We start from the raw sequence: 17,868 nt of genomic DNA, 5'->3' as shown, positions 1-17,868 counted from the left end.
CACATGCCATTTACACTCTGCCTAGGCACTGTGATGTGGGCATTCAGGTGTTGAGACAGGAAGCCCCCCAGGAATGCAGGATTTGGGGTGGCACAGGCCCTGAAGAGCTGCTCCCCATCTCCAAGGAGGCTGCAGAAGATGGGGGCTGACCACCTGAGCCAAGGGCACCTCCATCAATGCCAGGACACCCAAACCCACCTGTCACCTTGCAGCCTGGGCCACAGCACCTGCAGCACTCTCACAGCCCCTGCCCAGGGACAGCATTGCCAGGCCTGACTACACACTGCTTGCCTCAGCCCTCCAGGGATTCTCACTGGATCTGAAGGTGTGCAGGACCCCAGAACATCCCTCCTTCAAGTTCACTGTGACTCCAGCTCAGCCCCAGGCACACACCAGATGCAAACCTGCTTCACATCCCCACCTTCCTGAGAGAAGTCACTCAGGGGTCCTGTCACTGGTCGTACAAACAACTTCCATCATGGGCTCTGAATCACAGTCACACCAAGGCCCCAAGTGCACAGGTCTGAGCAACACACACTCCACACACATACATTAATGTATGCAGTATTAACCTGCATATATCCTACATACGCCTATTGTCTACAGTGTGCACACACAATTGTGTACAGTGTCTGACACACACATGTATGCTATGGTATACACCACAGCCCAGTATGGACTACTACACACACAATTGTGTACAGTGTAATGTATTGCAGGGTGGGCCACTCGCAACAGTACACAAACTAACACCCACTATGTACAGTGTGTAAAACTATCATTTGCAGTGTGTATCACACAATTACATGAACTACTTCCCCACCGACACAAAAGGCCCGGCGAACCCTCCAGTACCTAGGAGGGACACAGGGCTGGGAGGCCCTGCCGCAGTGAGACAAGTGCCTCAGGCACATTTTTTCCACCCTAGCTCCCCTTACCTTTCCTGCCCCAGGAGTAGACTCAACTCCACAGCCATAGGAACCCTGCACAAGCTCAGAGCTGCCAGTGACAGGAACCTTTCTCTGTCCTTGCAGAGCCAGGAGGAGCAGGCATTACTCAAGCAGCCACAAAAAGTATTGCTTGCCTCTGGAAATCTTCACCTGCAAACTTGAAGGTAGACCAGCTCTCACGGGCTGGAGCCATGCCCTGGCAGGACCCAAATGTTCGGCAACCCCAGACCTTGCTCCCCACCCACCACACACACAAGTACAAAGAGTGCCCTCACACATACAGGCATACCTCATACACATTTGCATACAGTACCCCCATATATACACCATATGTTGCCCCCATACACAGAGCACACACACACACAGCTCACATACACATGAATTATATATAGTGTTCTACAGAGCACACATACACCTGAACACACACAATTCATGCAGTGATCCCATGCACAGCACACACACCACACACACACACACACACACACACACACACACACACACACACATGAACATACACAATTATATACAGCCACCCCCGCAATATACAGCTGTATTTTCCCAACCAGGTAAGTTCTCTCTAGAGCTCCCCACTACGACTCTGAATCTTAACTAGCCTAGAGTGTCCAGGTGCAAGCCTGAGGTCTGGTAAGCTAAGGCTGGTCACCACAGCCAGACTCTGAGGACAGAAGAAAGGACAGTTCTTGACCCTGGGTGCTGCTGCACCAAGCTCCCTGTGATGGGCAGCTGGTGCTCCTCAAAGCCAGCAGACTCCTATCTGCTGCCAGATGCCATCCTGTGGCTGGAAGAGGCAGCCCTTTGTCCCTTAGGCAGAAACTGAGAAAGTCTGACATGGAAATGCCTGCAGCAGGACAGCCTGTGCCCCTGTGGCTAGACGAGCAGGTCTGGGCCAATACCAGCTGACAGCAGCAGCAGTCCCACTGGGCCCAGCACAGCCCTCGGTATATTCACCTCCCAGGCCCTTTCTGAACTTGCACCAGGAACAGACCTGGACATCTGGATATCTTAGCTCCTCCCTCCTATTGTTTGCAGGTCTTGGATGAACAGAGCTCGCCAAGCCGGGTCAAGGTGCTACCTATCCCCTTCGCCCTACCTGGTGCCCAGCTTCACAACCAGCATGCCCAGAGCATCAGCCATGGTCAAGGAGAGCCCAAGGCAGGGCTCACGATGATCTTGCTTGGCCCCACAACAGACCCTCACAAGCCCTCTGTCTCGACTCTTTGGGCACAGACAACTCGCTGGGAGGACAGTGAGCCACTGGGAGAGGGCAGGGCTTACCTCAGCCCAACAGCATTGTTGGCATGACTGCCACTGTCTCGGTAGAGAAATGTTCAGCTGCCACTGGTTGGAATCAGCAGACCAACCACTGGGGAACACAAGACCCATGAAGACCAAGCCAATGGAAACAAAGGACCCAGGTGAGGGACGGCCAGGGGATGCCCTGAGCTGCACCTCCCCCACCTCTGGCTCCAGGACCTCCCCAAACCCCAGGTTAGCCCTGGCAGAGGACCTGTAGCTCTCCCTTCCTGTCTCTAGCAGCTCAAGACAGTCATTAGGAAAATGGTAAAAATAGGCTCCCTTATTGATTTATCTCCTTTTCCCAGGGCTCCTTCCTTCCTACATCGTCCTGTTTCCTTGGCAACGGGCTCGGTGGTGTGCAGCCTTTGCACCTGACCCCTGTCCCTTTCCTTCTTAAGCACAGGCAAGCAAGAAGGTGGACCTGCACCACTGGCCAGTCTGTTCCCTCTGCTGAGGATTGGGTCTGAAGGACTCAGGCCTGGGAAGAAGGTCCCATACTGCAGATGTAAGGTGCCCTGGGGGACATGTACTCTGTTATTTCCAGAAGCCATCTCTCCCACAGCCTGTCCCAGACCACCTAAGGCAACAGACCAGCTCCAGGAGCAAGGGCCCTGGGACAGACAGCCACAAGGACACTCTGCGTGCTCCTGCTTCAACCCAGTATACTTTTGGGAGTAGCCTGTGAACACCCAGGCCTCCCTGGAAACTCTTAAGGGGCCTAACAGAGCCCACAGTCCCAGCAGGGGCTTACATCTTAACCCTAACCTACGAGCAGAAGTGCATCACACATGCTGCTATCTCCCAAGGCACCCGCTATGTCAGCTCACTCTCCAGGTGGACAGCAATAGGTCACCTCCAAAAGAATTTACAGGGAAATTATAACCGTGGACTCTCAGGACAAAGATGTCTGGTTCAGAGCCTTCCTGGATGCAAATCCAGACCCAGAATCCAGGGGTTCCAGGCCCAGGTGTGTGCCTCCTCATGGTAGCTTAAAGGGAATTAGTCACACCCACAGCCTGGGCCAAGCACAGCGGGGCAGGACTGGGACAGCCAGTGCTGCCTCCTCCAGAGCCAGCACAGCATGGTGAGCTCAAGCTCCTCATTGAAACACATCTGTCCCAGGAGCAGGCATCACTCCCAAGAGGCAGATGGATGCACACATCAAACCCCAACCCCAGCAGATCTCCCAGTACCCTGCCAGAGCAGGCATGTCCTTCAGGACCAGCACCCGCTCAGGATCCCACAGAACAGGAGGGCTGCACTCTGTGCTTCTCCACACTGCAGGTGGCACGGCAGTCCTGGCCCACAGATGCTGAGAGACACTACACCATACAGGACAGGCCCACTGCTGGTGGCCAGGAGACAGGCATATTCTCCATATTACCCTCTTCCTACTAACCTCCCAATCTCCTCTGAAAGAATAAGTCAGACTGAAAAACCAAGCCCCTTTTCTTTTTTTAAAACAAAAGTGCATCACGTGCCTGCCAGCCTTCACATCTGTGTTTTCTTTGGTTTCCATGGTGGCAGATGCAACCTGCCATTGCCATGACAATACTGCCTCTGCCCAGGCACACCCCTGACAGGTGATGTCAAGTGCAGACGCACTCCTCCAGCTTGTCAGAATGGTGGGGCCCTCTAACCTACCCTTGAAGCTTTCACCATGGCAGAGACAGGGAAGTGGGGCTGAACAATCACCAAGGGGCAGAGGAACCCCAGACTGCAGAGAAGAAGACAAGCTCAGCGACTCAATGCCCAGGGTCCCGGAACTACTCTCTTCACATGGGTTGTGAGGCTGCCTCCCAATCCCAAGGCCTTCAGAACACAGTACACCCCTCTTCAAGGCCTCCAGGCAGCTGTGCTCATTTGTGCCGCTTGCTGAACCAATACTGAGGTCAGCTCTGGATGCTCTAAGCCCAACTGCTACGGGACAGGCAGCTGGGTGCTGTCGCTGCATGACTGGACATTGTTGACACTTGCTGTCAACAGGCAGGTGAGCACTGGACACTGCCAGAGAGAGGGGAGAGCCAAGGAAATTCAAAGAGTTGTGGGAAAGCCACAAGACTGCTGCAGCAATGACATCCTTATTAGCTGGAGCAAGCCAAGTGTGAGCTGTGAACAGTACTCCCGTGTACCCTGGCCTGGGGGCAACAGCAGGATGGATGCCCAGTGGACACCGAAGAGGGCCTCAATGGTCAGAGACTGAAGCTGAGCATACAGACCTCATGAAAAATAGCATATGGGGGGTTAACTCAGGGCACAGACCACTTCTGACAGCTTCACTGCAGGGGCCAAAGCCAGGACACACGCATCTCCTAGGTTCTGGTTGAGACTCTACTCTCTGAGGCCAAGCTCAGGCTAGCAACCTGACATCACTGAATGTGAGGTCTGGGTGTGTCGGGGGTCTCCAAGGAGGAATGAGACAGGCCAGCACACCCAGCATGTGTCCCAAGTGCCTGGGATCACCACGGTGCCTGGAAAGCTGTGGACAATGCATTAACCAGCCCAGAAGAAACAACAGCAAGGAGTCCAGGCACTCGCACAGGGTCCAGCCAAAAATGTCGAAGACATGTGGACATCGCACTCGTCCCAGAGGGCAGCTCCCCAGGGCAGAAGGCAGCTCTGCTAACTCAAAGAAGCATGACAATCTCACTGTCTCTGTCCCCCTCCTCCATCCCAGGAGGATGGAGAGAAATCAGCTGAGAAACAGTGCAGTCTGTAGAAATGGGAGCTGACTCAGTAGGGGCCCCTTTGCACCTGAACACTGAGCCAGAACTGCAGGTCCAGGCCTTGGTCACTGTGCAGGTGACCCAACAACTGGAAACAAAGGGTGTGAGTGGACAATTCCTGAAATGCCTCAGCAAGTGCAGGCCGCAGTTCAGAGATGCGGTGTTCAGAGCATTGATATTCTGCTTTAAATTTCTTTGGAAGGCAGAGTGAGTGTGAGAGAGAATTGGAGAGTGTTGGAGTGTGAGCATAGAGAAATACTGAGAGAGTATGAAAGTGAGAGAGAAAGAGAGATCTTCCATTTGCTGGTTCACCCCACAGATGCCTGCAACAGGCAGGGCTGGGTCAGCCACAGCCAGATACAACATCCTTGTCTCCCACACAAATGGTGCGGCTCAAGCACTCGAGTCGTCCCTTCTGCCATCCCAGGCACATCAGCAAGGAGCTGAATCAGAATTAGAGCAGCTAGCTCTAATTCTAATTCGAGCTGCTGCGCCATATGGCACAGGGGCATCTCCCCCCGCACACCATGCCTGCCCTGGGCACAGCCCAGGAAACCAGCAAAGCCACAGAACCTGTTCCTGCTGCTGGAAACCACCTCAAATATAGGGCAACAATCACCAAATAAAGGAGAATCCCAGGCACAAAAGTGAGAACCAAGAGCCCCCTAGGGTCCTGCCCCTGTTCCAAGAGCACTGGTTCTACATTGACACAAGTCAGGAGGGCCCAACCTTCCAGGCTCACAACCCTAAGATTCAGGAAGCTGTTGCCACAGTAACAATAAGAGACCCTGGTTGCTGAGCTTGGGTGAGGTGGAGGAAGATCCTTCAGAGGAAGGGTCTGGAGGGCCTCAAAGAAAGGGGGAGGGCTCAGAGGAAGAGGGGCTCAAAAGAAGGGGATGCTCAGAGAAAGAGGGGCTCAAAGGAAGGGCCTATTTGCTGAGGTAACCTCTCACTTGCCCCTCGCTCTAAGAAAGCATGCAGCTGACAAGGCAGGCCCAGGACCTGAGGGGGGCACTTACCCACTGTCTGACGCCCCTGGAGAGCACAACTCTGTTGTTCCTGTGATGAAGGGAGGGCCCTCACTCCCTCTCAGAGCCTCACCTCATGAGGCTTTGGGCACAGCTGCGGTAGCCATGCTCCAGTTCTTGGCTCCCCATTCCCACTGGCTCTGCAAGGGGTAGCTTCCTGCAAAGGACCCTCTGGAGAGCAGAGGGCAGAGCACAGCAGATGGAGGAGCAGGCCCTGCTGCTGCACTGTCACCAACACCGTAGAACTCAGCAGCACCAACAGGGAGTGCAGGAGAGGACAAGGCAGAGAGGACGGCCACACAAAGCCACCTGAGGATGTCGCAGGTGTCACAGCCTGCAACTTGAGTCCTGGACAACAGGCATGGTCCACACACAGACACACACAGGGTGTAAAGATGCCTTGTCAGACTGATGGTGGAGCCTCAGATTCTGCCCATACCTGCCCCTCCGGGCAGGGCAGTATGTCCTGCAACTTCCACCACTCGGCTGCACTTTAAAGGCCTTGCAGGCAGAAGCATGGGGTGGGGAATGTGTGAGAACAGGGCACAGGAGCCACCACCTGCATTCCATAGCCGAAGCCACAGACCCCACAGAGAGCATAGAAAGAAGAAAAACTCGCACCATAGCATTGGAATGCTCCTCAACACTTTCCAAGCTACAGCTGATGGGAAGGCCAGACTGCAAGACTCCAGGGTTCTAAGCAAGACTCACCTCCAAGGCAGAGAAAGACCTTGGCTGTGTCACTGGGGCCAGCATGATAGGCCAGGTCTCTGCCCCACCCCCACCCTGAGGCCTCCTACACCCACAGGTGTCACAGAGTACAGCATGCACTCAAGGCATGGCCCTGACACATACTGTGCTGGGGAAGGGCGCGAGGGAGAGACCAGCTCTCAAAGGCATCACCATGTCCTCTTGCAGTTGTCAAAGAGCAGTGGCACATACCTGAGAGGCTGCAAGGGCAGTGCCCACACACTGGGCTCCAGCCAGCTCAGCTCCCTCTGCGTACCCCAGGGGTCCTGCGCTACCTGCTCTGGGGTGTTGCCAAACCACAATGCAGACACATGACGGCAGCAGTGAAATGAAAGTCACAGCCCTTGCAGAGGGGCGAGCTTACACTGGCTCAACGAATTTTCTAGAAGCTACTCCACAGCTTTGCTCCTCATCTGTCTGCTGGTCCCTGTGTCACTCACACAGTCTTACACAGCCTGTCATTCAGGGTGGGCATCTGCCACTCAGCAGTCATCCCACAAAGACGTTTCTCAATGAAGCCCCCTCCTCACAGATAGTGATCCCGAGACGGATACCACCAGGGACATTGCCCCATGGGCTACCATCCTGCCCATCCCACCCCACCCCCAGACAAGCCCACATCCCCGAGTCCCCAGGAAACGCCTCCCTCTCTGCTCATCCATATGGCTCTGTGATTGCGCAAATGCAAACCTCCACACACATCACTCCCAGCCAGTAGGAAGGAGCCCACTTCATTCCCAAGTCTCCTCTGGGTCTCCTGCCTGGCTCCCAGATTCGGGCGGGGGATCTTAATTCTCTGCTCCCCCACCCCGTCCACCAGCACCCACCACTACACACAGGAAAGTGTCCTGTCCATGCAGAAAATCTGTAATAGCATAATAGCTCATAGGGGCTCCTTTATCCATGACTGACTTCTGGAGCTTTAGCCTGATGGAACCTAGGCCAAGTGCCCAAAAGTCCAGTGCGCAGTTCTCCAGCCACCAGAGGCCAGGCTGGGATGCCGGGATGGACCCTGTCCATGGGCACTCATCAGGCCAGCTCAAAGTCCACCAAAGGCAACAAGGCTGCTGATCCCTGCTTTCATACAGAATGGGAAGGCCTGCCTCCTGCTATCCTGAAGATGACTTTGGGGATTGTAAACCGAGATGTGAGCGGGAAAATGCAGAGGCAGGCAGGTGTTGATGCTGGTCTCTAAGATGTAAAGACAGCTGCCAGAAGAGAGAAAAGAGAATGGCTTAAGAAAGGCCACCCTCTGCAGTGGCTCAAGCACAGACTCAGGTCCCAGCCTCAGCTCTCCTGGGTGCGTTCTCAGGCAATGAGTGAGGATACCACACCTCAAACACTGCTGTGAATGTAGAAAATAGGACCCCAGACCTTCTACGATGGCCACCAAGAGAGGCCAGGGTCCATAGGAGGCACTGAGGACATGGTCACTACTAGGTATAGCAGCACTACCACCACTCCCAGCACTGACCCCGCACAGGACAAGCTCTGCACACCCACACTGACCTGCACAGGAGGAGGTCCCACACCCAGCACTGACCAGCAGAGGATGAGGTCAGTAGACAGGACAGCTCAGGTTAGCTTCACAAGGGGCTCTCAGGACATGAAGTGGGAGCCACGCCCACCTCAGCCGTGCCAATGCTTGGCAGTGTCAAGTCAGCTTCAGCTGATGGTTGGTGGAACCCAGGAAGGAGAAGCTCAGTTGCAGAATGAGAGGTTCACCAAAGGGAGACAGGCCTGGTGTGCAGAGGCTGGCTGCCTGATAAAGCTAGGAGTGAGGCTGAGACCATGCTCCAACACCAGGCCAGCCTGGACCCTGGGCCATGGAACAGGCATGGTGTGAGTCTCCAAAAACAGCACCCAATGTGGCTACCAGAAGAAGCAGGATGCTGGGTCCTAGCTTGAATCTGGCATAAACAGCTGTGGACATACACTGATCTAGCCAAGCAAGAGATAAGGCCAGGCCCACAGTCCTCTGACAGACAGAATGGAGAAACACCAAAGTCAGGGTCCCAGATGAGGAATGCTGAACGTTGACAGGAACAGGTCTGCGACCCCAGAGACCAGCAGCATGGGGAACCCATTCTAGCCCCACTTTTCAGCCATCAGAGGTAATATGTAAGCACAAGCTCATAAGGCATGTGTAAACATAGGATATATGCCATCCCACTGAACAGCAGAGCCCAGACAGCACCTCATGTGGACATCATGGAGATGTGGGGGGTTGGACCCCTGGCCTTGAGCCCCTGGGGACAACCTCAGGCCAGGGACGTGACCTGCTCTGGCCTCAACAATCCCCTGTTTCAAACAGGCGACTTTTGTCTCAGGGGACTGTTGGTTTGTGTAAGCACACTGTCTGGGCTATTCCTGTCCCTTCTCAAACAGTATCCAAGGAAGGACTGTTGGAGTGAAAGCAAGCTGATACAACATGCTTGAGACACAGCCAGAGGAATTTGTTCAAAGATTCTGAAGGAGCTAGGATTGAAAATGAGCCTGAGAACAGAGTGAGTCCTGGGAGAAGATCTAGGGCTTCTGCCGGCTACAGCAATGAGCTGAGTCAGAAACAGAATGCCACTTCTTAAAAAAAAAAAAAACTTTTAAAAGTATTTTAATTGAAACAAATGTGTTAAATGCCAATGTTAATAAGCACTGTTCTATGCTTATGTTCTAAGCAGGGATTTTAAACCAACACTGAAGCCACGTGGTAAGTACATTACAACAGCCATAAACAAGGTGCCATATGGGAGCCCCCGGACTGGGGCAGTGGGGGGGTGTCTAATTCTGTCAAGAGAAATCAAGGAGGGCTTCACAGAAGGAGGAAGGCCCTGAGTGAGGGCAGGAGCAGCAACTTGTGTAAAGGAATGGAAGAGGATGGATCTTCAAGGAGCAGCAGGCCACACTATGGGGGCTGAAGACACAGCAGTGAGGCCATGTCCGGCTGAGGCCTCGGAACCCACACCCCACACAGATGACACATGACCAGGTAATAGAGCTGCCCACAGACCTGGCCCCTGGGAAATCTTCCTTCCTAAGCCACCACTCCTCCCATGCAGCAGCTGCTGGCCACATAAATGGGATTTCATATAACAGAATTCAAAACTGAATTCTGGTTACCTTCAGTGCACACCAAGTGCCTGTGGGCCACATGTGGCCTGGGGTTCTGCAGCAATCACCTCTAGTGGCTGTGGCTATCAATGGCACTGGGCCCGTGGCAGCACAGGGTCACACCTGGGTGTTTACAGTGCTGAAATGGGAGCAGAAAGAAGAGTCAGGTAGTGGGGCATGCATGGAGCCCCACAACTGCCTGCCTTTCAGGACCAACCTGGCCCTGGGGGAGTTGCATTGGGTCCACCAACTGGAGTGCACTGGGAGACCCCATGTGTGACCCTCCCTGTGTCTTTTCACAGAGCTACTTGTATGGCCTGCAGCTCTAGCCCAAGGGCTCTGTGTCAGACTGGGAGCTATTACTCTGATGGCCTAGAGTCCAGGAGGGTGGACTTGCAGCCTATGAGGTGCTTCTGCTGTGGCTCATGCACTGAGCACAAAATAGTGGATGTACTTCCGGGCAGATCTCAATAGGGTCTGTGATTCCAACACAAAAGGAAAATGAAATCCCTCTGGAGAGTCCTTCTAGGGTCAGAACTCCAAGCCTGCAACTGGGCAGCTGTGGCATTCCCCAGCCATGGCCCAGGAAAAGGAGCAAGGACACCAAGCAGCAGAGACAGTCAAGTCAGACAGGTCACGGTGCTTAGAGAGGTGTCCTCTGACCCCACCACCACACTGCCCACAACAGCTGCAGAAGGTGCATAGCCGGCCAACGAACCCAGGAAATCTAAAGTCTGGCAGCCACCAATCTCCTTCCCACAGAGTGATTTTGCTCTACACATCTTGGCACACCAAGTTGCACTTCGCAGTCCTACAGTAACCAAAGAAGCAACACATGTCTATCCTAATCAATACAGATGATCATTTGCAAAGCCATGAGGACCGCAGGATTAAACAGCACGGACCAAATGCTCAGGGGTGCCTGGGAGCCATCCTGGAAAGTCTGATCCACACTGCTCACAGCCCTCAGCAGAGCAGTGTCAATCTCTGCAACTCAGAAACAGAAGCTGGAGCTGCACACAGCAAAGCTGAGAGGCTAGTGCCTTATTCCCATGTGCTGACCTGAACCACCTAGCCCCTGCCCCTGCTGGGGCCACAGAGGATCCCACAGGGCCACATGTCTGTGGTAGACACTTTCTGACACCCATGAAACCCCAGTAATCAACACCATTCTAGATCATCCAGCAGAAGCTCTCCCAAGGCTTGTTCTGGGCCAGCACCATGATACAGCCAGAGAGCAAGCAGCCCTCACTCAAAGCCCACAGAGCCAGCTATCAGCTAACACCCCATGCCACCCGACACCCACTGCATCCTACACACGGTGGAGAAACCCCACTCTCTTGATGCAGACAGCAGGCCTCAGGTAGCCACAGGGCTCTAGGCTGGCACCTGAAAGAAGGGACAGCGGGGCACCATCCACAGCCCCCATCCAGGGCACTGCCAGGTAGAGAGGTCAGCAGCAGGAGGACTGTGTCAAGAACTACATCAGAACTAACCTGTAACTGAAGGTTGGGGTGCCATGAACCAGCCATGGAAGGTGCCTGAGTGAGCCACGGCACAGCTGCTGGTGACAGCAACATGCCACTCAGCACCACCCAGCTGGGCACTGCCACATGTGTCTAGGCTGTAGGAAACTGCTTCACACATCCTGTTCCTGAGTTGCCATGTGAGATACCGGTGCAAAAGCCAAGAACAAGGCACAGGAAGCTTGCAAAGCCAAGCTGGATACCAGGGTACATAGACATGAGTGGGCCCCTCAATGCACAGCCTCATCCACAACACAGCCAGCCCATGTCTCCTTTTATCTGCTTCCTGACATCCAGCCACATCCCGTATCCTCTCAAAGTCAGCCCATTGCAGGACATGAGACCCAGAAAACCTGGACATACGTCCAGGGCTGCAGCCCGCCTTTGTCTAGAGGTGGAGGGAGTACAGCAGCCCAGTGCAGCCAACACAAAGGCCCTGTCACCAGAGTGGAGCTGCAACTCCAACTACTACCCACAGCAGAAAGTCGAGGAGCAAGCAGCAAATAGGAGGCCACAGCCACCACCCTGCTCCTGGGCTATACTTGCTCACGATCCCGTCTGCTCCACAAACGTAGAGCTTAAAGTACAAGGAGCCCCTCTCAAGCCAGATCCCCTGCTCTGCCAGGATATCTGGAATGATGAGCACTCCCTGCTTCAGCTCCACTGTCCCCAAGCCTGCCCGAGCACAATTCCCAGAGACAGGGACGTTCCAAGCTCAAAGACTGGCCAAGGTTCAGGACATGGAAGCTTACGAAAACCCCTTTCAGTCCTATCACAGCACAGGCCCAGAAGTTTCTGCCTATGGAGCCCGGCGTATACCAGACCCACACTGTCTCTTCTGGTCCAACACTGATGCTGAGGGGCTGGCCCACGAGAGTGGCCCATTCCACATGGGCATCCAGTTCCTATTAAGGCACCTGGAAAACATCAGGATGGCTCATGTCCTTGGGCCCCTGCACCCACGTGGGAGACTCGGATGGAGTGCCAGGCTCCTGGCATCAGTCTGGCCAAGCCAGCCTCAGCTGTTATAGCCATTTGCAGAGTGAACCAGTGGATGGAAGTTCTCCCTCTACTTCTCCCTCTCTCTACAACTCTGGTTTTCAAATAAATAAGGAATAAATCTTCAAAAAGTTTAAAAAAAAAAAAACCCTGATGTTGCACTGTGTGCTGCGCCAAGCCTGGCAGCCCTGCCACACTGGGTGGAGGCAGGTCAGCACACTAATTTGGGGGCCTACTTCCTGCAACCACTTTCCAACAATCCCGAATGCCCACTGGAAAGAGAGGAGTACAGAGCCCCTTCTCAACTCAGTGGGTCATCCTTCCCCTGTATGAGAACCAGATAGGGCCTTCTACTTTACTGAGTTAGTCCTTGGAGCAGGGACAACGGCCACTCCCTCAGTGAGGAGACCAAGGATGTCAGGCAAGAAGTAGCTGTGTCTCCCAGCCCAAAGAACCTGAGAAAAAGATACATAAGGTCTCACCCCAGGGGCAGACAGACAACCTTTCCCTCCTGACTGCCCAGGAGTCCCATGTGTGTGATGCATTATTCACAACAAAAGGGAATCTGGGGAGTGTGATGAAAGGTGGTAGATGGCAAATGCAGGGCCAGGCCTGCCTAGGTCTCTCATTTTTTGTCATGTGGCTGTGGTGTGACCGCTCAAGGACCCATAGGCAGGTGAGCTCAGCCATCACATAGCACAGGGAGATGCAGGTGCTGCTCCAATGTGGCCAGTTAGCAAGCCCTGGTCCAGCTCTATTCCAACTATGACCGTGAAGATTAAACAGAATGAGGGGATTCTACAGAGTAAAAGCAAGCAGCAGAAACACCCTGATTTTGTGCAGCAACAGCTGCAAAGATGTGAGTGATTCTGGATGGAGCCAGTAATTACAGAATGTGGATCTTTCAAAGGACAGAATAAGCCTATTCTTATTACCCCTCTCCTAGCATCTACTGTGGGCACAGGGGAAAACACCTATCCCAAAGATTTGTCTCCAGCTTGCCTCCCAAGCTGCACCCTGACTGCAAAGATCTTAAGCCACGTGACAGGAGGCTGTCCCAGGAGCCCCAGCAGATGCAGTTGTGGGTGCCAGCTGCCCACAATGGGCCATGACCCGGGACACAGGGAACACAAAGAGAGTTTCTGGACCCATCTGTCCAAGGCAGCCTGACTTACGGCCCTCGGGAGCCACCTCAAATCCTTACCAGCACCTGGCTGTAGTCCTGCAAGCTTCTGTGTGTTCAGAGACAGCCAACATAGGAGAAGACAGGGTCCAAATGGAAGCTCTGGGAACTGAGACTCCCAGTACTTGCCACCCAAATCCTCCATGATTGGCCTTCCACACAAGACACATCCCCCTCCGACCCCAGGACCATGAGGAAACTCTGCAACAAGTGGTCCGCATGGGGTCCACTCGAGGCTATAAACTCAGCTGCATTTCCACATGGTGCTCCTGCTTCCAGCTGGGAGGACCCAATGGGACATGGCCTAGACTCACCTACAGGATACTCCCCTTCTGCTACCTGCTCAGAAAGGCCCAAGTCCACAAGGTCACTATGTGAGAACACAGACACCAGGAAAACTGGGGAAAGCTCACACCAGTGACAATGGGGACAGTGCCTGACCACATGCTGCCTGGGGAGAAAGTCCTTCCTTTGGACCCACCAGTTGAGCAAGAAACAAGGGAACAGAAACAAAAGTAATACCACATTTTAAGTCAGAGGAGCATGTTCTAGTAGGTTACGGTGCCCACTGCAGCAAAGAGCAGCACAAGAGAATAAAATCACCTCCCCAGGCAGATGCAGCTTCCAAGAAAACTGAAACTCCTTTGGAGCGGACTGCGGGCCTGATAATGCAGGCTACCTACCCTGGGCATTTCTTGCTGTAAGACCCATGCTACCCTACACATAACTACAGGGCCAGCCTTACAAAGCATCACCTACATTATTCCTGTACTTCACGCATCTTTTCAGACCCACATAGTTAGAGGAGGCACAGGCCAGAATACAGAGGACACATTCTCCCCATGCTTGGTTCCCAGTCCCTGGTCTCAGGAGGTTTGGGGCCACAGCAGCCTCTACAAGCTGTGAGCCTGAGTCTCAAATGCAATCAAAGCTGCAGGCAAAGCCAACCCACAAGCCACCACCCATGTTCAGGTGTGCACCAAGGTCAGGCCCACATCCCTGGGCTCACAAAGAGCAGGGAGGAAGAGCTGCCTACACTGCAGCCTATCCGCCAACATCTAGGGACTTCATGGAAACACAGTCTGACTCCTCAGTCTGGGGGTGGGCTCAGGACCTGGACACTGAGCGATGCCAATTCTAGCCTCTCTGACCCCTCCCTCCAGGGCGCTGCCGCTTCAGAAGGACTCTGATCCTGATGCCAGCAGATGCCTGGTGGCTGGGTACTGCTCTCAAGCAGGGGTGGAGAGTGTCCAGCACATGGGCGTATGAGGCCTGTGCCATTCTTTGGCCTGGCCATGCCAAGGCTAGCTAGCATGGGCAGGACTCAAAGTCAGTACATCAACAGCAGGCTAATTTCCAAGCTGCTCTTTCAAGCAGCCCACGATGATGTCATACATGCTCAAATGGATGATCTCTTCATGAGGCCCATGATGATGTCATACATACTCAAATGGACCCTGGCAGAAGAACAGCTCCCCACTGCTCGTTGTTGTACATTAACTCATCCAATTCTCCCAGGGGCTCAGGGTCACCCTCATTTCACAGATGGTGGCAAGGAGCCAGTGTCTGAGCCAGGGAGAAAATGCAAGACACTTTAGGCGGCCAGAGGTTAGGAAGGCCAGTGGTGGGCATAGGAACCGGGATGTACTTCTGGGGAAGAGCAAAGGCAACAGCCACGTGTGTTTGCAGGCGGTCACTTCCAGACGGAACACAATCCCAACTGACTACATATTTCCCACGCTGCAGAACTGTAACAGGCCCTGCCATGGATCACCTCTGCCGAAGTCCCTGAGCACAGAGCCTAGGCCAGCCCCTCCGAGGCCTCTCCAGACACAAGACAGGAAGGAGCAAGTCTCAAGGCTAGTGGCGCTACAGCAGGAAGGAGCAGCCCGCCTCCCAGGAGCCCCTGCGGAGGCTCCTGGCCAGCCTGCAGCACTGTCCCAGGTGCTTATAGCGGCTGCACCCTGGCCACCCAAGTAACCCTCTGTAAGGAACTTGTCTGGAGGCGTGGGGGGAGGGGGAAGGGCAACACAGAGGAGGGGAGGAGGGAAGCTGGGAGAATGGCAGATCTCCACCAGGGTAGGGCTCAGGAAGGGGAGCTCTGCCCTGTGGGGGCAGCAGGCATGACTGCAGGTGCCAATCTCTCCCCTGTTCCCCTTCCCCCAGGGAGCCCCCAACCTACATGAGACTGAGGCACTGCAGGGTGGCGGCAGGAGGGTGGGAGGGTGCACTCCGCAGCAGGGAGATCTGCGTAGAGATGTTCCCTGGAAGCACCAGGCGTCAGCCAATCACCATGCAGCTGGAACAGGGAGCCATGGAGGAGGGAAGGAGGGAAGGCCAGGGTGGGAAGGGGATGGGGGAGGGAAGGAGGTGCCCAGGCCCTGGGAAAGCAAGCCATGTGCCTGGCTGACACCTGAGACCCAGGAGACCAGGGGAAGGTCAGGGTCTGAGGGGATGTGAGGAGGGGTCTCCTGGCAGGGCTGTTTGCAAGAATCCTCCCTACTTGGCCCCCTGCCACACTATCTTTAACACCACTCCACCCCATCACTTTCCTCTGCATCCCCAAGCCCTAGCATGATTCTTAGTTAAGAGCACCTACCCCAGACACACCTGGCCAAGCCTGCAGGGAAGAGTTCTGTGGGCCCCTCCCTCAGACACCCCACCAGCTCTCCACCAGCAGCTGTAGATAGGCAGGCTTCACCCCTCACCCTCTCCTGGCAAACGCAAGCTGGCAGCTCAACCTGGCCCCTGGGCTTGGGGACATCAGCCAGGGTCCTTAAGGGCAGGGGACCAAACCCAAGGCTAAGGGGAGGGGGGCCAATGCACCAAGAAGCACACTCCCCCAGCCACTGCACTTCTTTCTTCCTGGTCATCCCAAACTTGGACTCCACCTGTGCAGTGCTCAGGGCTGCAGGCCAGCCAGACGACACCCCTACCCTCCCCCACCTGCCTCAGGCAGCACAGGTGTCTCCTGCTCCAGCTGAAAGGGATTGAGAGGCACTGCCTCAGAGGCAGGAAAAGAAACGCTGATCATCCAAGAAAACCTTGTGAGAGTGCTCACCCAAGCTGGGGGACAGACAACCTGGAAGGAGGTGAGGCAGTGAGCCCAGCAAGGGGCAGCTCCCAGGACACTGCAGGTCTACACACAGAGCAAGCAAAGTCTTACCTTGAGCAACACTAAGGCCCCGTCGTCCCAACAGCCTAGTTGGCCCTGAGATGCAGCTCCCACCAAGAGCGAAGGCTGGAGCCCCAGAACAGGTGGGCAACGCATTCCCCACCAGAGGTTCCTCCCAGGGGAGGAAGGGCTTGGGGCAGGGCTGGGGCAGGGCTGGGGTGGGGAGTGGAGAAAGGATATGGCCAGTCGATGAGCTTCTTGGCGTACTTCCTGACAACGTTGTCCTCGCCAAAGATAAACAGGGATCTGTTCACCGTGAAGCAGTTTTGACGGACGGGGATCGGGTTGTACAGGGCCATAGTGCGCGCCCTCTGCGCTTTCGACTGCTTGTAGGCGGCCGCAGAACCCGAGGCTGGCACAGGCGTTTCTGGCCGGTTCCTGCTCTGGTCGGAGTCTCCCTCGCCGGAGCCAGGCCTGCCGACGGCTGCCTCCCCAAAACGAGCCATCCTGAAGTTCAAACACAAGAGACACACAGGTGACTGCGGCCGGCGCAGGCAGGGAGGAACGCGCGGCCCAGGCTCCTGAAGCCCCACTGCCCGCCGTCGAACACCGGCTGTCGCTCCGGAGCGCACTAAGAGCGCGGATGGCGTGTGGGGCTTGGGCAGAAGCTGGGCGCGCGGGGTGGACTGTGCTCAGCACCTGCTCGGCTAGGGCTGGTGCGGAGCCGGTCAGCGAGAGGGGCGAGTGCGGTGGGGGAGGGGCGAAAACAAAAGAACTTGGAAAAGGAAAAGCCGAGGCCGCGGCTAGGGCGAGTCCATCCAAGAAATTCCACTGCCGAGGCTCGGTGCTGCGGCTGCAAGAGCCGACGCATGCGAAGGTTGGCGAGGCTGGGAAGGAGCGTGCCGCTGAGGATCCTGCGCGACTGCAACGCCCAAATATCCAAATAAGGGGTTGATCCCACCGGAGAGTGACGACCGCTTGCCTTCCCGACCCCTGCGCTTGAGAGACAAGTTGAGTCGTGTCCAGAGTCAGCGAAGCCGGGCAGCCGCTCCTGCCTCTCGCGCAAGGCAGCCGGGCCGGGACCTCCCAGCCCGGAGAAACAGGTGCAGCCCGAGCCGGAGGACTAGACTCCCCTCCTCCGCCCTCCCTTCCGTGCTGGCGGCGCC

At 55.2% G+C, this 17,868-nt stretch overlaps 1 protein-coding gene across 3 annotated transcripts in view; it reads right to left on the bottom strand.

Annotated features, from left to right (window-relative positions):
• The window catches only part of CACNA1E (calcium voltage-gated channel subunit alpha1 E), a 167,676-nt gene extending 150,373 nt beyond the window's left edge, over positions 1-17,303 (bottom strand). For all 3 annotated transcript variants that reach the window (XM_040985335.1, XM_040985336.1, XM_040985338.1), the window contains exon 1: positions 16,943-17,303. In XM_040985335.1, coding sequence (XP_040841269.1) covers positions 16,943-17,208 — 266 coding nt within the window. In that variant the 5' untranslated portion in view covers positions 17,209-17,303. The remainder of the gene's footprint in view (positions 1-16,942) is intronic.
• Between the last annotated feature and the right edge of the window lie 565 nt (positions 17,304-17,868).

This window comes from Ochotona curzoniae, unplaced genomic scaffold (genome assembly GCF_017591425.1).
Source record: "Ochotona curzoniae isolate NIBS_2020 unplaced genomic scaffold, NIBS_Ocur_1.0 contig_430, whole genome shotgun sequence".
Lineage (NCBI taxonomy): Eukaryota > Metazoa > Chordata > Mammalia > Lagomorpha > Ochotonidae > Ochotona > Ochotona curzoniae.
Note: the sequence above shows the minus strand (reverse complement) of the source record. Positions and strands in the feature narration are given on the sequence as shown.